General features: G+C 38.2%; 1 protein-coding gene across 7 annotated transcripts; it reads left to right on the plus strand.

Moving 5' to 3' along the window:
* Positions 1–2,750: 2,750 nt before the first annotated feature.
* Positions 2,751–22,050, plus strand: LOC100747150. Of its 7 annotated transcripts, none has more exons than XM_003484728.4 (11): positions 2,751–2,909; positions 6,561–6,754; positions 7,097–7,199; positions 7,417–7,543; positions 15,824–16,013; positions 16,539–16,656; positions 17,402–17,658; positions 18,543–18,821; positions 19,112–19,330; positions 19,782–19,916; positions 20,055–22,050. In XM_003484728.4, exons 3-11 carry the CDS (start codon positions 7,105–7,107, stop codon positions 20,192–20,194), a joined length of 1,560 nt encoding a protein of 519 aa, XP_003484776.1. In that variant the 5' UTR covers positions 2,751–2,909; positions 6,561–6,754; positions 7,097–7,104; the 3' UTR covers positions 20,195–22,050. The 7 variants fall into 7 exon arrangements, with proteins under 7 accessions (XP_003484776.1, XP_012240402.1, XP_024222625.1 ...); XM_012384979.3 differs by having other exon boundaries at positions 7,100–7,199; XM_024366857.2 differs by having other exon boundaries at positions 2,775–2,909; positions 6,726–6,754.
* Positions 22,051–22,610: the final 560 nt, after the last annotated feature.

Raw genomic sequence — 22,610 nt, forward strand, 5'->3', positions numbered from 1 at the left:
AAAGCTGAAACAAGGACACGATGAGCAAAGTAGATTGTTTGTCACCGTTGAATCTTGCGGAGGACAGCGAAATCACGAGGTTCGTATGGTACTCGCCTCTTGTCCCAGTTACTTTGGATGCCGACAAATCGTGGCAATTAGGCTATCTTCGAAACGAGGCTCTTGTTCATCGACTGTATCAATAACCAGTTGATAGAATTTCAGATCAATATTCGAAGAAGCACCAATCAGGGAAAATATTTTGAAATATTGGTCCTGACTCAAAAATATCACGATACATACGGAGACTAAGACGAATCTTAGAAATAATCAGAGAATTATCTAATTATCTAAAAATCTGACGCGAAGTTTAGAACTTTCCATCTGAAATTCAGACCGATGAATCGTCCCCCTTCTAATAAATCTGTTCTCTTATAAATAGTTTCAACACAATTGCGTCAATAGAAAATTATAATCAGTTAACAATCTTTTTGATAATTTAAATTAATTATCGCATGGAATATGAAATCAGAAGATGTTCCGATATTTATAAATAGCGATGTGAAATTATATCGGTTTATCATTTTATCCCATTGAATCTTAATGATGTATAGCGTAAATTAGTTAAACTCGTAACATTTAATTTTTTCGTGAAACATTTAATATTTCTTGACTCAGATTATTTTGTAATCGAGACGCAAGCATGAAATGTCATAAATGTCGACCGTGTAAAAGGCAATAGCGAATCTACGTATGTAATTATAATTATTAGCGATATCATTATGCTCATAGCGAGTTAATTTAAACTGGAAATACCAGAATTTCTGTGTTGAATTTCTCTGCAATCCGAGTTACCTGTCTCGTGCGCGATTCCATGCGAAACCATGACGCGTTTAATCGCTGTGGCTTGACCAGTCGTGCCGCGACACTGGTACCGTGCGATCGTTAAAAGCATTTACATTAATTATCCTATTACGTCGCCGCTAGTAACAGGATATTTCATGAGAACTATCTTTAGACACGCAGTCTCTAGTCGTTTCGGTGCATCCGAAAGGTCGTTTACTCGCGCCTCGAACATAAACGAATATTTTATCCTACGTTTTAACTTGACTTTTTCACGAATCACTTTAAAGTCACCAGTACATGTGTACAGGGTGCCACAAACTTCGCATACATATCTAACGACGATTTGTGAATGATAATCCGATTGGGCAGCGTTACATACATGGGATTATTATATATTGTAATTATGTATACGTAGAATATTCTGTTTTCTTTAGTTTACCCGATATTCTTCGGAAAAAGGAGCATTTGAATAAGATCTATTGGGACGACAAGTGTTGAGAAAATCGAGGTTCAATTTACAATTTGCTTTTACGGATAAATAGGAAGCACTGTTTTTAATTATTATTTTATCGCTAGTTCCTACATTTCGATTAAATTCTAGTACTGGTACTGCAACCCGATTTTTCCTTAACGACTGTTAATTATTCCATTTCATCGGATGTTGTCCGTCGCGAAATTAAACGGCCAATGTTCGAGCTAACGAAGTCTGACTCCACTGTGTGTCGGGAGAGTAAAAGGGAGCGCGATGAATTGCTCTTCCAATCATCTCATTACGCGGGGTCTGTTTAGTTCTAGTCGCATCGAACCAGTCCAAGAACCCATCCTCCGTTTCATTTACGAGAATTTCACTAAAACTTGCAATCTGCCGTCGGCCCCTGCTACGAACGAGCGAGAATTTCGCGAATTCAAGAAATGCGGCTAACTTAGAAATAGTTCCGTATAATCGTGGCAGGCGAATGATCGAAAACAATGCAGTCGAGATCTTAAATTCTCTTTCTGATATTGAGAGCTTCAATTGCTCGCGTATTAATCGCAGGCCTTCTGGCCAGTGTCGTCGATTGCTAGATCGTCGAGACACTTTACGAATTCTTCGATAACTTTCGACAAAGTTCGTGTCCAAAGTACCTTACCATAGTTTATTTAGATCTTGGTCTACTTTTTAAGACTTAAATTCTATAATTTTAAAAACTGGCTTATCATATATGGTAACACAGCATTATTTACAAAATGTATAATAATATGTAATATGTAATAATAATAATGATATTTCACGCAAAAACTATCTCATTTCTTTGACCAAATATCTCACGCGCTCTTGACAAGCAATCAGAAAGTTTTCGTGGTCTTACTCACGCAACCTTCTCCGTAATGACAGTCGTTATCTTCGACACGAAAAATGCCTCGTTGAATCCAGACCTTCGTGCAAACGAACCTCTCACATAGAATTATAGTATTGTTCAAAAGTGACCGGACATCTCGTAATACGTTATTTCTATGTCCCTTAGCAGACAATTTAAAGTCGTGATTTACTAATTATTAATTCGTCGTTGATTTACGCACTTTGGTCAAATCCTGATATTCTTGCTTCGATTCAACCGCAGTATTCAGATACTTATGAACGATGGTGTACCTCCATCCAGCGAATCCTCCTTCATTCTTTTCGTTAAACGTCGACACCCTTTCGAAGGGAACGCTAATAGCAGAGACACGAACGTAGGTCGTGAACTTCGTTACGCTTCGATGAAAGTTTCCCGGGACAGTGTCAATGTCTCCGGACAGGATATCCTCGGTGCTTCAAAGACTCGAGTGGCCGGCCATCGCTCGTTCTCTGTCTTCCACGAGGAAAAAGGATCCAGAACACGAACACCGCCCCCTCTGGGATCTTCTGACCCCACCTTCTGACCGGTTGTATAGTTGTCGTTGTCGGTCGCTAGGGTCGGAGTTCATTGTGCCACAAGTACATTCCCGAGTGCCAGCGACGCCAATTGCTCGTTACGTAGCCAGTTGTGAATCGGTCTGTGAAAGAGCCACTGACGTCTCCCAACGCCTTCGACCTCTTTACAAAGTCTCCAGGATCCAACCTGGTGCGTTCTTCCTCGTTCTTACACTGCACGCTACATTTCGATTCTTAATCAGTTTATCATACGACAAGGAAGATAGTGCACGAGTTGTGATGTGACAAAGGATCAGACTGTCTCTACGTATGTTTTTCACGTACCAAAAATTTAGAATCTCTCTTTCCACCGGAGCTATGTCGAATTTTACAACGAGTTTTGTATCAATGCTTCATCGGTGGGGTGCTTTTAGTACGAATTAAACTCCGGATGTTTATGAAAATTCATAGTTTTACGAACACTGTGTAAGTAGAGATACATTTTACCCGTTAGATATTGCAAGAAGATATAAATATAGTAAACATTGGTTTAAATATTTAGGTATAAAAGGCTTACCTTGGATATTCTATGTATTCTGGCTTTTCTTAAATTTTTAGTTTCTATGGAACATTTACCGATACTAAACTTTTGATTAACAATATATAGTTGCCCGTGTAGTTTGTTGTTGATTGGAGTTTCGAATTGAAATGCCTTCGTGGAATCGTTCCTTTGTGCTTGATAAATCGCGTTAACGGTTGATTCTCGTTCCACGGATGTAGATTCATGGCGGAAACTATTAGATGGAAAGCAAGTTTCTCGACTCAACCTGAAAACTTGTGAGAGCTTTTCCAATTAATTCGTTCGCTCTAGCACCGCCTCGACTGTGTGAGATTTTAATTAACGCCGGTGAGCGCTTGATAAAAACTCCTGCACGATGAAAGACGAGCAACGATTACATCATTAACCGATTTTTCGTCACACTGTCGAGTCCCACGTGCGATTGATTCAATGGATGTTCGCGTGTCCTGTGCCCTGTTGATGGGGTGGGATTTCCCATGGGAAACCGTGTGATGTTAGATTGTGTAAAACCTCTTTGGAATTCTTTGGATCTCGTTCGAAATTACGTACTGGAGCGTGAAGAAGGGAGAACTCCCAAGGCGGCATAATTGTGGATTCTTTGATGAAAATTAACGCGACTGTGCATGGTGTAGAGCGAGGAATCGTTGTTTTCCCATCGACCGTATACGGAAAGCCGTGAGAACGATTTCCATCAAGCAGATGCGTCAATAGCGTAATCTTAAAAAATGCACTGATTTTTGTAATGATCTTTACGAATTTATATCCTACTCCGTACAAGACCCTCGATATATCTCTAATATTAATGTAATATTAATTATGGTCGTTGGAAAGCGTAAATTTCAAACACTGACCAATTTTACAATCTCACCGTATCGCCTCTACTAACGACAAAATATACGTCTAGGTGGGCGAATCTGACCTTTATAAAAACGGCGTTTTACAACTCGAATCCACAGACGTAACACCATAAAATCGCACCGTGAAGCGGTTGTCGTGGATCGTGTGACGCATTCTCTCTTTCGATCGCAACATGAAATTATTCCGCACGAAGAAAACGAATTGATTTGGGAGCACAGAGTTTAGTTTGCACGACTGTTTCGGGCAGTGATTCGCCACGCCTTCGATACGTTTCGCCAACGAAATCGTCGATCACGTAACGCGTGCCTCTGTACCTTCGCGACGAATCCAAACGAAACATCGGAATAAAGTTATTCCACGTCGTCGGGGCAATTTGCCGCGTATGCAGCGGGATAAGGACAACCGCTTTGGAATTTACATTCCACGGTACAACGAACCGCGTTGTACCCGTGTTCTCTGTTGTAACGACGATCCACTTTCTATGATTTTTATTGACGACGAGACGGAGAAATGGAAAGTCGTTGAAGTTAATCGTGCGGTTGTTGATGGCGATTGCAATATGCGTAAGATTGATGCATATGAAATGACGTTTCCTTTCTGGCACAAAACTTATGCATATAGTACGTGTGTTATATAAAATATTTTGAAATATCATTAGCTCTATAGAAAAACGCGACTGCCATAATTGTATTAGTAAAATTTGAAACCAATCTGAAAATGTATACCATTGTTATAAGATATTTACTGCAAACGTACAATATATTTGGTAAAATATATATTAGCAAGCAGAAAGAGAGAGTTCAAAAAGATATCGGTGGTGGTGAGTTAAAAATAGAATTTGGTCGATTATGACATCTTCGTAAACGAACAAAATCGTAAGATTTCACCGTGCGAGATCTCATTTCCATTTGGACGAAACGGACTAATTGGCTTTGAGTAGTTTGAGTTTCTTCTTCAAAGCCAAGGTTGAGAATGTAACGGAGATAATCATCGGATAATTAAGATCTTTCACGGTAATCCTCCACACTGATCTGAAATCTAGGTAACTTCTTTACAAGCGAGATGATATCTCGTTTTCGGCTGAATTGTAAGCCTACTTGATTCATTCAGCGATGCAATCGCCTTCTCTTTCGACGCGATGATACATCAAGAGCGGCGTTGGGCAAAATATCAGCGAGGAATTTTTCACGGCGATGACAGCAGAACTAGCATCGAAAATATTTCTCCTGCGATCTTCCTAACTGATGTTCCAGCACTCGAGCGTGGAAAAAATGACAAGAGATTGAATTATAAACCACATGTGGCGACCGCCACATTTCGAAGCCACCCAACCAAGAACGATAGAGCGTCAGTCGGTGACATTAGACGCGGTCGAAAGTGTAAGCTCGTCGCTTGTTGCGGTCTATGGCCACCATTATTGATTTCACGGTGTGCTCGTAACAGAAAACATACGTACAATTTGCGAGAATATTAGCCTTGGTATGGAAGATTCTGTGAACGAATTTTAAATCTACTCTTTATTGCCAAATTCTTGTCTTTAAAACTATAATTAATTAAGCAAAATTAAGTCTTTATATTCCATTGACGTTGTACCGATACTAACCCTAATGTGGACGAGTCTATGAATGAAATCTGAATCTATTTTTCATTACCAGTCCTCGTCGTCGAAAGTGTAATTAAGTAAAATTAATTCCGTTGTTTCTTGTTTTCTGCGGATGTTATACCGTGTACACGATATGTTAGTTATTTAAATTTCCTATCGGTGTTTGCGAAACTTTTACGCGTTATTTTGTTTGACCCTAAATGGCTTAAATATTTCGTCAGAGTCTCATTATTTACGTAGAGGCATATGTTTATCGAATACGTTACTCGGTTGATTACCGCCCAGTAAATCGGCCAATTGGAGCAACTTAACATTTCCTGTCGAGAAGAACGTCCTTTGAAAGAGATCGTTCGTCCCTCTTACGTCAAATATGGGCGACGCAATTTCCGCTAGCAACGTCTGAACGCAACGCCGCGCCACGCCGTCTGTTTCTTTCCACTAGCCAATCTTCCATTTCCCATTCTCGATCTCTCTATATAAGTATCCAATTTATTACGCAAAAATATAGGATGTCCAATGACAAGAACTTGGATCCGGTGACCTTTTTCCGTTATTTATGAATGCTGAATTAATTCTTAAAATATTTTACACGTTTTTCGCAACTCCTTGTATAATTTGCATTTTGCACAAAATGGAAACCATAATTGGGAATTACTTATGGACACTCATTGAGCGTTTCGATGGATATATGTAATTGGATCGATAGAAATTGCAAACAAGCGCAAGGAGTGTCGCAAAACGGTTTTCTCAGATCGTTAGAGACATCGACGCGCGTAACGTCTCTTGTTACCGATAGTAACGAGACACTTTTGCGTTTAAAGACCAGCCATTTACACCACTCGATACGTCGATCCATTTCCGGCGAAGGAATGACACGCAAGACGATGAATGCGCTATGTTCGTTCGATTTACGCCGACGTCCAGCCACATCATATACCGACGAATCTTTCTGAAATGGCTAATTGAACGTTCACCTTGGTGTCCAGGCTTTCACTGCAGACAATCTTCGACAAAAGTGAGTACGGTAAACTGCCAAAATTTGGAATGTTAACTCTTTACGTTCCGAGTTACATACATTGAACGTCTTATCACGGTTAGTACATAGTCGTTGTATTTTACTTTTGCTAATACTTTGATTACATTCGAAGGCCATTCGTGATTTGCTTATAATTATAAAGATATATATTCAAGATCTAGATTTTTGTGACAACAAAATTTTATTTTCTATTGAATCAAATTTTTATTGAAAATAATTGATTTTATACGCCAAGAATATGCAATGAAATGTAATGCAAAATCGAGCAACATGTAGCGAAAGAATAACGGCTGAGAATTGTAGTGGAGGGAAATTTGTTAGCAGTTGAAATGAGCGGTTCCAGGGTCTGGCAGTTGGTCCTGTTCCTGATTGTATCTTCTTCGAGGGTATTCTCAGCGGACAACGTGTGTTCGAGGATGGAAAAGTAAGTATTTTCTAATTCTCTGATATATAATAATCGAAATGTTCGATAAACGAAACATTGTGAATGCGGAGGTTAAGCAGCTTCGTAGACGAGCCTTGACAGTAACCCAGAGTTCGTAATTTAACACGCGGTCACTCGGTCCCGTGACACGCTACCGGTGTTCTCCCGATAAGGAAATCACGCGATAGACGGATACTTAATTGATCAAACATTGCAGCTATACGATCACTTCGATGGAAACGTACACGGAACCGGTTGTCGTGAACACGTTCACTTGGTGTCTGCAGATTCCACCCAGATGTCCGAAGACACGAACAGAGATGAGGCAACGATACCGCGTGAAGGTAAGCAGATTTTTTTCCTTAATTTTTGTTTCGTTCGGATTTCTTGATAACCGCTGTACTTCTTCTAACTTGTCAGACTTAGAGTGTTTTATTGTACGTTTATTGATTTATTCGCCCGTTTAACACCATAAAATGATTTGGAGTACTTGAGTTAGATAGAAAATAATTAACTACGATAAAATTGCTAATTTTATAAAAGATTTTAATTAAGCGCGTGCCACTTAATGAGAAACATCCGTAGTCTGTTAATATCAGTAGCACCTTTTTAGCAAAGAGATTGCAAGTTTCGTCAGCTCGTATCTCACCGGAAACTCTTACGAAAAAGCATTCCTCCTCCATTCGAGCACGAGGAGAGGAAAGACCAGAATGACCCGAGAAATTTGCAATAAATCCACCAATGAGTATGTAATGTTGCCCGTTACACGGAGCAATAAAAGCACAGTGGCAAGTCTTCCGCCTCTCTCGTTTCGATTCCTCTCTTGCTCTCACGGTGGATAAGACCGCGCGAGTTAATTACAGGGAAAGCGAGTGTCTCGTGATGTCTAATGAAACGTCTGAAAATGGCATTGTGAGCGCAAGAATCGAAAGATGTGTCGTTCGAGTTGCGTGAAAAGAGGAACTTGCCATTGCAGACGGAAATAAGAAAGAATTTACATATTGGCGCAATAACGAATCACAGCGAAATGCAAGGAACGTTCTTCCGATGCGTCTTCACACGATTGACCAAAGCACGACGAAGATTTCCTGTAAGGTGTTCTCTAAGAAACGTTCACCGACGTTCGCTTTTCCAAGTAGCGCTTAGAACGTGAAATATATCGTTTCGAGCGTCGTTACGTAGGAATAGCGTTCATTTAACCAAGTCGTTTAACCGTTTCCTGTTTAACGATTGAAACGTACACCGACGAGCTAACGTGGAAATTAGAAACCGTTAACGAACGTGTAGTGTTGCGTGCGATTTATTAAAGTACATCGTAGGATTTTTATACGCGAAGAGTTACAAGAAAGAACGCGCAGTTGCACAACCAATCAAACAGTTTCACGCTTCTTATCTCTTACAATGTAAGACGTTAATTACCGTTAAAGTAAAAAGTTTCTAAAATTAGTGATATCTAACTTCGATCTTGTGAAAATGATATCGCTTTCCTTATTTCTCTCTGGGACGTAGCGATTGTTGAAGAATCAGGTATTTTTCTGGCGTAATTAACATCGTGTTATGTCTTCGCGCTATTTTACATTCACACCTCGTGTTCTACCGTGCAGTTTATTCCTTCCTTCCTTCTCTCGTTTATTTAAATTGTTTCCTTTGTTTCCTTAAATCTCTTTTCGCCTTTCTTAATTAAATAACATTTTATGGCAGTGCACGAGTCTTGGAAGATAAATTATCAACTGCATCTTTTTATTCTCGTGTCTCGCTATTCAATCTTGCCATAGATAGCGATGTATTTGTACGAATCACTAAAATTGACTTAGAGAGTGAAACAATTTAGGTCTTAGCCTTTTACTTGCATTTATAAAAATATGAATTTACATAAATATCCGCATTCTAGTTATCATTATTTTATCCTTTTCAATTCACATTGGTCATTATGGCTTCTGAGCGATGGATTTAACATTATTAAAGGAATTGAGTAGAAAGTATATCAGCGTTACGTTAAGTGGAACGATTCGATGGATTTTGCAACACGTGACACGTGTCCACGTTGGGATCCGAACAAAAAGACACCGGTCGTGATTACTCGTACAATTTTTTGCTGATGAAGTGCCATTCCTGGTCGTTTTATACCATACTCGCCATACTCCGGTCGATAATTACCATATACCAGCAAACTAATTATCATCGAGCCACGATTAATCAATTAAACTATGATCCACGCGGTGTTTCCTACTTATCTCTCAATGGATCAAGATTCCGACAATGATTTCGGTAGCCAGCTAATATCCTCGATCGAAACCCGTTACACGATCTTACGCAACAATTTGCGTCCACATGTGGAGCAACTGCTGCCGGAAGAAAGTGAGCGCGGTGGTTAATGCAAATGTGGTCGAACCATAGAAAAAAAGCACTTCTCTGTTTCTCTGCATCAATCGGAGATGTATATTTGCTGAAAGAGACACTCTGAGAACATAAATGAACTCTGCTGCATTCTTCTTGCCATTTTCTTCTCGATCCAGTGTTCTTTTTCTTTTCTTTCTTTTTTTTTCTTTTTGTTAAAGAGATTCTTCAGTTTAAGGAAAACATGAAGGAATTTTTGTTTCAATTTTATGCTAAAGAAAATTTTTCTCGAAACGTTATAAGCCTTTTTACTTGTAAAGACAAGAGCAAAAGAAATCGTATTTAAAATAGGGCGGTACATCAATATGATTGTCAAAAGAGAAAACGTATACTATTGTCAAGTTTCTCAGTACATAATTCGTTTCATCGATTTATTTATTGCTAATTATTAATTCGTCTTTAATTTGTTATATCAGTGCGCTATCGCTACAAATCTATCGAAGTGAAATTATTTTTTCGACCATGACCAATTGTACGATCTCACAATATCTCTTATATATCCACAATATATCTACCAACAGTACCTACAACAAAATGATCCGACAGCGTAACTCTTTCGCAAGGAAACGTCGGTGTTCCGATTGTTTCCTATCGATGTCGAATAAACTTGGACACACGGTACCCTTCTAACTTACGTCCGAAACTTTCTCCAAAGAGAATCGAAAGACACGAATAAGGGGTAACTTCTCGATCGAATCGAGAACCGAGCAACTGTTTCGAGCTCAGCTCGTGCGTGTACACGCAGTTAGCCGATGATCGAGATAACAAATTTCCGGAAGAGAAAAGGGGCCTCGTCTAAATTCCTCGGTTTCGCAATCGACCAAGCGCATTAAACTCAAGAACAGCTGCTCTGGAATGGAAAATCGTGAAGAACACGCGCCCACGAGAACACTTTCGTACGGCGGATTTCATGCGTAGGTGTACGTAGTTGTTCAACTTTTTTGTCCGATAAACAGATCGCTACGACGCCTTGATATCCAACCCACTCTTCCAAATCGTTGTTCTATATTTGTCGTTGATGTTACTCAATTCGAATCTAAACGCAACTCCGGAGAAATCTTCCTAGTTGAGTTGTTTTAAGTAAAATGACAGAGGAGAAGGGTCGAAACGCTTAAGAATATTCTTGTCAAATCAAAATGAAAATCGACTACAGCGTCGTTCTGAAACCGATATAAAACCAAGAAAAAATGACAGTTTCGTAGAAGTTCCGTAGAAACTACGGAAAAATAACGACTTTATGGAACCTGTATCGAAAACGGAAGAAAAGATATCATTTTTATAGAACGTCCACAGAAACGCGAAACGTGTACAGTAGCGTAGACGAGAGACACGCAGTCGCGGTGCGATGCCAACAATGAGAGCGTATCCCCATGAGAAAAGGATGAAGCATCGAACGTTCGGTATATATAGCACGTTACCCAAGTCTCTCACGGTTAGAGTAGCGTTTAATATTTATTACGTAGGAACATCGAGCAGCGTTTTACTCCGTACTACACGAACGGTTGCATAACAGAAGCGTAGAGAAAGATACAGCGGCTCGTAGAATTATTAGGTCGAGTCGTAGGCTCGTTCACATTTTGCTAAATAAATGCGATGAAATGTAATCCGATCAAGCAGTATATATAAATACGTGGTAGGCGTATTTTTGGAAATCTGTTTAGGAAGAAGCTTTTAAATACATATGTTAAAAGAGGTTGTAAGCGAGACAGCTGTGAATATTTCATTCTGTAAGTATTTCAGCTGCGAGTAATTCATTTCAAAAATTGTTCGTTTCTAGATTTGATAATCCTTGTAAATCTAAGATAACGAGAGAAATTAAAAATCTTGTGAAAGTATATTCGATCGTATCAAGTGCAATTGATCAAATTCATTTGATTGAATATACGATGATTAAAATTTTATTGCGGAAGAAATATTTGACACGTATCAAGTTAATAATAATATTTAACAATAACGATAGGAAGAAATAAAGCAAGGAGAAAGAGCGCCGAGTTTAGCATTGAAACACGCGGATATTAATCAGAATGATAGCAGTTAGGTAACCTCGGAGATAGTAGTAATGGGAAGCATTGGTAAGACAATGCGGGTAGGCCTTGAACGAGTTTCAAAGTAGATCTGGACGTTCGTAAACGGTGTACTATGATACGAGTGACGTGTAAATATATAACAAGAAACTTCAGTAGCATTTTTCGAAAGTGACTAGGATGTCCTAGAAAAATGGAGCGATGTAAAGGATCGGATGTGAAAACGAGGTTCAAAAGGAAGGGGAGAAACGCGAGATAGGATTGGTGTAAAGAAAACGGACACGGAGCTCACGTTCGACATCTCGAGGTCGTTTGATGTTTTTTGACGAGCAGCAAAGCAAGAAAAAGAAAAACAACGATCCCGTTAATTACACAATTTTTAAACCATTACGTGGAACGTTTGTTAGTTGGAATTTAAATCTACTTCTTACGGTGCGTCTATAATTGCTAGGCATCGAATTAGGATCACGTCTATCGTAGTTGGAAAATTCACTTTTCTAACTACGACATATCATATAGTGAAAGACAAAAGTATGGTTCGTTATAGAAGGAAAGAGAAAAATATATTTTCTGTATTATTAAACGAGATATGTAAACAATCGGGTATATATAGCAATTATTTCATTTATTTATATCAATTATCGTCGATTATTTCACAGCCAGACAATTCGCTCAACTTGAATGCCAGTGAAAATATCTAGAGTTTAATTAAACCACCTGTGCGTTCATCGTCATATTAAATGCATTATCCGATTTACAAAATGCCGATAACAAAAATTCGGAATGTTTAACGTAACAATGACAACGGAAAACATGTAAGATCGTAGAAAATAGTCGAAAGCAATTATTTGGTAGGATTATAAAGAAGAAGAGGCAGGTGTTACGTAAACAGATCCATCCGTGCTACTTTCTGTTACAACTACCACATCGTAAATATTGTCACAATTACCGTGTCGTGATTATTAATCACGCTAATCCTATCTTGTCGTAATTAATTCTTTCCATCGATCGAACCTGTCAACTTGTTGCGCAACACAATTAAGCAAAACGTTTTCTGCAGGTTGTCCGCTGTAAAGAAGAGAACATACCCAAAACCCTCAATTAACTAATCCACACGGTAAAATTTAATAATATATGTCTTACATAATGGAATACAGTAAAACGTTAATAGAATTTCTCAGGATTTGGATTATGTGCGCAGGATATACTTTAAGTGATATTAAAGTGAAATACAGTCAGTGACAAAAGTATTCTGTCGACTAAATATTTCACATTCAGTTTCTAAAATATGCAATTTAGAGACTTTAAATGCAGAGAATGAAATAAGTCGCGTCAAAAACTTTAGTTCCACAATACACGATACGCGTATTCGTAAAATCATTCTATAGCTAACGTATAAATACTTTTGGAGCCATTAATTGATAGCTATCAAATGACAGAAAAATAAGGCAAGTAAATATATTTATTTAAGTGATTATATATAATTATAGACTTCAGATCCAAGTTTAATGCAAGCATCGAATCAAATACTTTTATAAATCTCTGTACGGAGAAACTTAAGAGGCCTAGAACGCCTGCTTATGGTTTTTGCAACTAGCTTCGTGAAAAGACACGAATTAGAAGGAACGAAACATGCGATATCTTAGTAAGTACGTAAAACTTTCAAGAAAGACGGAAATCGCGCAACGAGGATTACGTGCATTGACTTTATGCATGAGATCGACTCGTACGAATGATCTATGTCAGTCTATGAAAACCGACTGATTATTTATCGATTCGTGGAATTGCCGGATTAAATCTATTCCGAACGTTAAAACGCCGAGCCACGGTCTGGACGGAGTATTTACGTGTAACGAACTTTGATCGATGTCGAAAGACTCATCGGAATCGTAAAATGACGTCGTTAATTGACACATTAAGAGCTGTTTCCTGGTAGAATTTCAAATTACACATTTTACCGTAATAGCGTGACTTCATTAACGTCCAGTATATCTTTCTGGCGCTATCATTAGTTATTTATTATTCGATCGAGGACGACTTCTGGTCACTTCTTACGACCAATACTTAATCCAATCTTTCCGACTCTATCTAGTCTCGTCGAAACGAAACTCGTTTCGGATGTGCAGAATGCTATAATAATCAGGTTACGGACGATTATGCAGATTCAGGTTTTTATAAATACGACTAAAAGAAATGAAACTTAAATAGGGACTCGTTTCATTCGATAAATATTATACGATTTAAATATTTTATATATTTTTAATTCATACGCTACGCTTCGTAATAGTAAAACTATCCTAAAATTTGCAATCTTTATACGTTGTGGTTAACGTAACAAGAAATGACATGTTTCGAAACATATTAGGAAACGATATTTCCTAAAATATGTAGATTCGATGCGGTAAACATTATGAACGGTAAACATTATCGAGTTTTCCTCAACTTATTAACGCGCAATAACCGATGTTAAGAAGCTGTAAAACGTTCTTTTGCGTAACGAATCTCGAGTTTGAACAAACAGATACTAATTACAACATTGTATCGAATCGGTGGCGTCATTTATGGACATTAAACGACTTTATCTTTCACAACGATCTGCAAAACCATCGATAGTTTCATTGAATGCGAATCGCGTGAATTCCCTCCCGGAAGAAATGTAATAAGCATAAATTGACTTCGAACGATAACGTCTGACATGCAAAAATATCAAACGAGCAATCTACCGCTTCGTTGCTTCATCGGAGCTTGGACAAGAAGCGATGTTTTCTTCGTTTGCCAATGAACATCCCGATTAAAAAATACACTGACATTTGAAACTGGTCGATCCACCAGTCTGACCAGTCGTATATAAATCGTGAGCACTTAACGAAGAAAGGAAATTTGGTTATTAAAATTGACGGACATGTAACAAAAACGATCTTAGTCCATGTTTGACTTTCTCTAGTTCCATGCTTAAATTAAATAATTGTTAATTGAAAAATATAACTAAGGTTTGATACATTTCCATCTTTCTTAGACAAACTATATGTCTCTGTAATTATATCTAGAGATTGGCTCGCGAAACTATTTGCATACATTTACCATAGAAAACTTTTATACGTTAAATTAATAAAAATAAATAAATTAATTGTATACGTTAAATTAAACATTCTGACACATTAACACTGCAATGTGACACGACTATCGTGAGTATATTGGTCAAATTTGAAACCAATCGGAAAATCTATATAGAAGATATACCATGCTACCAGGTTAGTCCCTTCAATTATTTCAGAAGTCAGAAATCTAACAAAAATGAACCGATCACTCCTCACCGCATAATGAAGTCTCCAAATGAAGTATTCGTGGAAATTAGTTTCATGCTCGGAGCTATTACTTTCATTCGTCGGTATGGCAAAGTAAGAAGGAAAGGTAAAGAGAAAGAGAAGCGTGTAATTTACAGACGTGGACTTTGGTTTTCTCGCGCGTATCCACTTACAATGTATTACGAACGAAACCTATACACGCTTGCACGCGTCCAACATTTTCCTCTTGCCTTTGTTCTGCAATTGCTCTGCTTTCCTTATCGACGATTGGGATCTCGTTTCAGGGACTGGGTGGGAAAAATGGGATCTTTTCCAAAGATCCAGTAGCCACGTTGCCAGAACAGCTTCGTTCGATGGCTTAGGCGGCCTGGTTTTCGTTCTTTTATCGTTTTTCCAACTACAGTATCATTCGGAGCTAGACGTTTATTGAATCTACTATTCTATTACTCCATTTGAATAAATCGCATGTTTATCTGCAGTAGTAATTAGGAAAACCGAAGCAGATGCTCCCAAGGGTTACCGATAATGTCACGATGAGTTAAAGTATTTGAATTGAAGAAACTACGTATTCGTAAAGTTTGTACTGCTTTCAACTTTATTAAAAGACTTTGGCCGATGACTACATGCCACTATATTTGTATAACGATGTATCGCGTATGTTCTAATAAGTATTAAGATTAACGAACTGTTTATAACCTGATTTCTCTTTGCGTACGAGAAAAAGAATTCTTATCACTTACGCTTCGCCATTCTAATGGAAAAACCATGGATAGCTAATAACTGTTATAAACGAATTACTCAGCGATGGAATAATAGCGCAATAATAAAATAAACACAAAATATGTCGTTGTTTAAGTCATGTAGCATTATAAATGGTTAACAAAGATTTTGTTCGCAGACTGAGTCAAAGACCAGGATTATAAAGGAATGCTGTGAAGGCTACAAAACGATCTCATCCAATAACGAGGAGACATCGCCTTCAGGCATCAAATGCGTGCCTGTTTGTGAAAAATGCCCGTCGGGGATTTGCACCTCGCCAAATCAATGCCACTGTATTCCCGGCTATGAGGATGACAACTGCAATACCGGTGAATCTATTTTGTTGCTCTGTTATTTAAATCAAATATTTGGTATATCGTGTATCGTATATCGATCAGAAATTAAAGATATTAAAATATTCCTTTGCTTCCGTGGAAAAAAAGACTATTTCTTGTTAACACTGACAAGCGGTCGCTTCGCGGAACTCGAAATGAACAAACTACGAAAGTCCGCAATAGGGCGGATATATTTCACGCTCGATGAAACAGGCCGACCTTCCGTAGTCGTAAGAACGCGTGCGAGCAGCAAATAATTTTCACCTAGCCGTTGTTACGATTCTGAAATCGGTGATTCGATACTCGGCCGTGTTCTCCCCGCTCTCTTTCACGTCGTACACGCGTCAAGGTATCGGTTACTCGAGAAAACGGAAAAGTAACGACCAGGTGGTTGATTCATTCGTTGTACCATTAGTTGGAGCTATCGGGAGAAAATGTAAGAAAAAATGCGCAAACTTCACAATTTAATCGATAATTACGTCACGATCCGCGAGAAAATCCGCTCTGTTTTATTCGCAGTATGTCCTCCGGGCACGTGGGGCTTGGAGTGCAAAGAGAAATGCAACTGTACCGAGAGTGTACCTTGCAATCCCGTAAATGGACACTGTATTTGCCCGCCAGGATTACGTGCTGAAATGTAAGATCATCTATAAATATACATACGTCATCGCTTTGCTAGAACAGTGACAGCATTCGAAAGTCGTTGATTGTGAATTACGCTAGAATCTGTCATATCCAAATAGAGAGGCAGAAATTTTCGAACAATGGAACTTTCCCATGATTTTTTATTTCTTCAAATAGAGATCGACGAGATTCTCAATTTGTTTTAATATCTAAGAACCGTACGTTCTTTTGCCCGCTAAACTGCATAAATTTTCGACGTGAGGAGGTACATCCTGGTCGATCCTTTCGCTCGATCCATACGAAAATGTATTTTTGGTAATTGTGTCACTCTTTTAGCAAACAAACGACAGAAAAATTTGTCCGTGTGAAATACGTCGTCAAAGAAAGAGCACAGACTGACAGTGGAATGTAATCTGGGTTAAAGGAACAACGTTGCTTAGTTAGATTCCTCTCGATAATTGGCGTTGCTACAGTTACTGCACGCTTCGTGTAACAATCGCGCGATTAATAAGAACTAAAATAGATTCTTCAAAGAATAACGACGTTAAAAAGCGAAGAAGAAAAAAGATTATGATTCATGGTGACTAGGTTGACTCAACAAGTTCTATCGATTTCTACGCGTCGTGTTTATCGTAGAATTACACGAACACGCTGTACAACCTGTTGATTGAAACACAGCCTAATAAGTGCTCCAATAATGCATACCGTGACACACGCTTGCTTCGCGTGACATACGTAATTGCGGTTTTCACCTCCAGGTGCAATGAGCCGTGTCCAAGCGGTCGCTGGGGACCTGGATGCGCGTTTCTATGCGACTGCAAGGATTCGACCGGCGAATGTCATCCAGAAACAGGTCGATGCATTCACGATGATCTGGATAACACGGTCTCCGTGGAGAACAGCAGCTATTCCCGAAACACGGACGAGGAAAACAGCGTTACCGTGAATTTCACGATCGTTCAACTTGATAGAGAAACTTCGCGAATTTGGGAAACGGCAGAAACTACCACGGAAGGTAATAAATGACATTTTATGCGTTTATGGAAATGTTATACCTGCAAGAAAGCACAAAACACATACACACAGATATATATATATATACAGGGTGGTTGGTAACTGGTGGTACAAGCGGAAAGGGGGTGATTCTACGCGAAAAAACAAGTCGAAAATATAGAATAAAAATCCTTTTTTTATTTTTTTTTTAATTTTTCCATCGAGACAACGATCTACAGTGAGATCCGTTATAACGAGACGTGATAAAGTGCACGCGTACCGAGCGAAAATTCAAAGTCGATTTTCTCGAAAACAAAGCCTCAAACGAAAAATTTTTATTCTATATTTTAGACTTCTTTTTTCGCGTAGAATCACCTCCTTTCCGCTTGTACCACCAGTTACCAACCACCCTGTATATTACATTCAAACTAAAAGTATACTACTATTTACAGAAACATTCGTGGTATAGTAGTAAATAGATTTCGAATATTTATGCAAATTCATGTTTTTATAAACATAAAAATATTGTAAGAATAATATACAGTTAATTGTATAATATAAGAATTAATTATAAGAATATTTAAAGACGATATTTAGTCAGGAAATCGTTCTACTTACTAAATATTTTAATATTTTTCGAATATTGTATACGTGTTTTTCGTGCATTTTTGTACCTCGAAATTTACCAAAAAGTTTCGCAGTCTAGTAGTAAATAAGACGACGTGTTAGATATTTATTTACGTGATGCAACCGTTAGTCGAAAGTCGCGATCCTAAATACACAGCACGTCGCGCAAATATCATAACTTTAAACAAGAGGAGATTAATGGCAAATAGATTTATGTAATTAATATAATAATCGTTGTTCCATTTGACGAATTGTTGGACGATATGCACGAAATACTAGCCACGACGGATAATCCTAGTAAAACAACGAGCCCGGAAACTACCAACGTCTCGACTACGGATGAGAAGAAAATTAGGGCACAAGCTCGCGAGGACGGAAACTCGAGCACCGCCAAGCCTGTCATCGTTTGGGTTTCCGTACCGGAACGGAGGGGCAACCTGGACAGGGATCGAGGGAAATTCGCGATGAAAAACTCGTTTGCGAGACACGTCGATGATAACATCAATCTGCAAGATATCGGTCCGCCTAAAATCGATTACGTTAAAAATATACATAAAGGTAATATACATACAGATTTTAAGTGGAATCTCATATTTTTCACTAAATTAGTCGATGCAGCCCGTCATTCTGTATGAGAACATATCGAATAACTTATGTCAAACACTCCTTAATGTGGGATATATTTTAATTTTGAATATTAAATGCTAACCACAATTGCGATTATATAATTCTCAAGAGTTTCATCTGGTATCTAAGCTCGCGATCACTGTCTTTTATTAATCGTCATTGTGAAAAATATAAATTTACGCAGACATCCGCAGTCTAATAGTAATAATAACTTCGAACAGACGTTCAACCGGCCCCGATTTCCATGGACATCGCCCTAATCGTGATAGCGTCGATCGTATCACTGGGTCTGACCTCGGTAACAGTGGTGATGGTTCTCCACATGCGTTCGAAGCTATTGGAAGCAACAAGAATCTCGATCTACGAAGAAGGGAAGACGAAGAACCAAGAAAATTCGAGCGCAACGAAAATCTCATCGATAGTCACCGGTACTCTTCCCCGTGAGTGCTATACGTTTCGAAAAATCCTACTTTTTCATATCTGGGTGAAGTCTATGTGTGCTTGACCTCGATTTCGTCCACGTAATTTTACTTCGATGACCATCTTGAAACACTCTTCGAGCGTGGATTATTCGAGGAGAATTAAAACGGTATCCGGTAACGCGTTTTCCCTTTTTCTCCAAGGCTACTGCATTCGATTCCTCGCTCATGGTGGTGTAACACACGCTGTTACTTCGATGGTCGAAAAAATCAAATTTTATAAAAAGGCAATTTTATAAAAGGAAAGACCGTAAGACTAAAGGATGAACCAAGTAATCGAGTAAACACTTCGAAAGCTTTAGCTTCTTTTTTCATTCGTCTTCTAGAAAACAAATTTACTCGATAAACAAGCTTCTACTTAAATTAAAAACTATTTAACCATAGACATATTTTATGTATGATTCTATCGTAGAAACCCCAATTCGCCTGGTGCCACTGTTTACTCCAGAGTCTATAGCGATGCCATCGATGATTAACAACGATCTCACGAACAATTATGCCAATGGAGCTGCCACGATCGGTCTCCGTATATCTGGCAATTTGCATGGTGAGCATATATACGTTTCCTTCTACGAAGATTTATTCGCCATTCCTTCTCCAGAATCTACTATTCATCCTATTACTATTCGCTATATTACTATTTCCTTTATTTTATAATTCTTTGTTTTTATTTTACATGTTCTAGCTCTTCTGCAAGAGGATCATTACGATCGACCATCAGCGACGCGGATTCACCTCCAAAGCGATTTCGACTCGAACACGGAGCACGTTTACGACGAAATTCCTTTGCAATCGAGTCCCTTGAATTTCCGTAAAAACACGTGATTGGAAAATAACGTCGAATTAGAAAAAAACAACGCTTTGGATAGAAAACTGTAGTTAGAAATCACTCTGGTGCGTGAAAGAGTAAAGGAGAAATTTACGGGGGATCGAATAGCTCAATTAGTGACACGTTTAATCAAAAAGATCTCTATTCGTAGAAACAAGACGGAAGAAAGCGAATTAAGTGTGATGAACGCGCGACCCAAAGTAGAACTAACAATAGGCCGCACTCTGAATAGAAAATCCCAAACGTCTGGTTAAGAATTTCTCTATTATTCCGAATATCAAAGAAGAAATCTATGAACAACCAGTAGTTCGACTAGTGTCGCATTTAGTTAGAAAAATTCTTAAATATTTGAGGAACGAAAACGGAAAGAAAGTGAATAAAGTGTCAGGGACGTTTATGTGCAGTTGTTCAAGAGTCACGCTCACGTGCGATTCCGGAGGCGGATGTGAGCTAGTCAGCGCGTCTACGGGACGAAGAAAAATCCAACTGGACTGGTTTCCGACCTTACGCAGCCTCGTCTGAACGTGAGCAAGGCTGAACGTGATTGCAATCGGTTCTCGATCAGGCAGAAAACCGTTCGTGGCATCGATTAAACTATTCGCTACGGGGCGTGTACCCACAAGGAAACTTTTCCTCAAACTCGTTCGCGTCAATCGGCGACCATCTAAAACCTTTTGAACGCGTTTACGTCGGCCACGAACGCACTTGCATGCAATTCAATTAATCGAAACGTCATAAAGAGAAATTTTACGTTAAATAATTTACTTTTAAATAATTTTTAAGCGAAACGATATATCTTGTAACATAACATGTAACATATCGTGCGGATTGCAAAGTTTTTATATTTATTATACGAACGATTAAGTATATTTATTATATGAAATTTTCTCGTTTTCTTATTTCGTACAATAAATAGAAAAGCAGAAGAAATCTATATTGCAACGTATATAAGATGTGCATATATCTATGCCGCGTAAATGTAGCTTAGAAAATAAGAAAACGTAAAATATCTGCGCGTGTCAAAACTGATTCAACTTTTGCCATTGGAGGCTTCAAAATGTACGAAGTAATTTAACCCGCGTTTCTCAAGGATATGTTATCGACTTAGACGAAACGAACATTATCGTAGATGTAGATAGGTGTTTTGTAAGTGTTAAGGCCAAGTGTAAATCCAAAGATTTCGAGATTCAACCAAAGAGCTTGCTTTAAACGTAATGCAAAGTTTGCATTTAAGATTTGTCTAGCAACATCTCGATTACATTTATATCTTCGTTTATGCGCTGACATCATCGATAATAATAGATTCATTTCAAATCCGTGTCATGCGTTTAACGAACGTCGTAGTGACGTTCGGTAAGAAGAGAAAATATCGAAACAGATAAGTCGTAATTAGGGTAGAGCTTGCGTAATCGTATTTGTATCAGCGTGTCCAATTCTTCAACCACGCGTTACCACGATAAAACAATATTCTCGTAATCTTTGCATTCGTCGTAATCTGGCCGATTTCTCATTAAATTCCCGGGAGTTTTATGGTTTTATTGACCTTGACATATGTTGTCAAGGTCAACATTCTCATTAACTTCGTTTGTACATATAGTCATCGCGCATCTTTTGTTTCGATTTCAGTATAAACATGTACACAAAAATATTTTTTAGGTTTGCATCGAGTTTAGATTACGTAATACCGAAAAATTCAATTGTAAGGCTATCACGAAACTATCGCAGACGAAATAAAAATTCTGCTGCATGGACAATTGATATCGGATTAATAAAGTGTGCTCTTTTTTATATAATTACCATTCTTGCTCCTGGTCAATTACGGTGGATCGTTTACGAATTATCACAACACGAGTCATAACATCCATTTTATCGTACTTTAAATAGGACAGCATCATACCGTCTCTCCCGCTTACTCGTATTATCTCGTTCGTGCACTGCATCCTCTTTGAAGCAACAATATCGATGGATTATATAAACTGGCAATATACAAGCTTCACGCGTTGTTCGTATACAGTGGCTGACGAAAGTAATCAAGTACTTATAGACACCTTTTATGAATATATTATGCTTGTTATGCGAAAAACATAATGATAATAAAAAGCGTACAACTTGAAAATTTGATTAACATTATAACGAGGCTGGACTATGTGATTTTAAAAAGCGAGTTTCAAAAATATGTATAATTCGGAGAACCCGTATACGGAAATCCAAACGAATCTGGTTTTCACTCTCACGTGTTTCCGATTTTTTCACTCCGTTCTACTATTGACCTTTTTAATCGATAGAAACGAATCTCGTTATTCATAATAATAATTAAAGGAAACGATTACCAATTTCTACGAATGAATTTTTAATTAGAGTCCGGAAATGTTTTTTTAAATGCGATTAAAAAAAGGAAATAATTATGATAAA

Source organism: Bombus impatiens, unplaced genomic scaffold (genome assembly GCF_000188095.3).
Source record: "Bombus impatiens unplaced genomic scaffold, BIMP_2.2 scf_0020, whole genome shotgun sequence".
NCBI classification, from domain to species: Eukaryota; Metazoa; Arthropoda; class Insecta; order Hymenoptera; family Apidae; genus Bombus; species Bombus impatiens.

Coding starts and splice junctions, on each gene's coding strand:
- LOC100747150 (XM_024366834.2), top strand. CDS start 3,150: ATGTTTATGAAAATTCATAGTTTTACGAACACTGT. Junction 16,657..17,401: donor CCAGGATTACGTGCTGAAAT/GTAAGATCATCT, acceptor TTTCACCTCCAG/GTGCAATGAGCCGTGTCCAA. Junction 17,659..18,542: donor GGCAGAAACTACCACGGAAG/GTAATAAATGAC, acceptor ACGAAATACTAG/CCACGACGGATAATCCTAGT.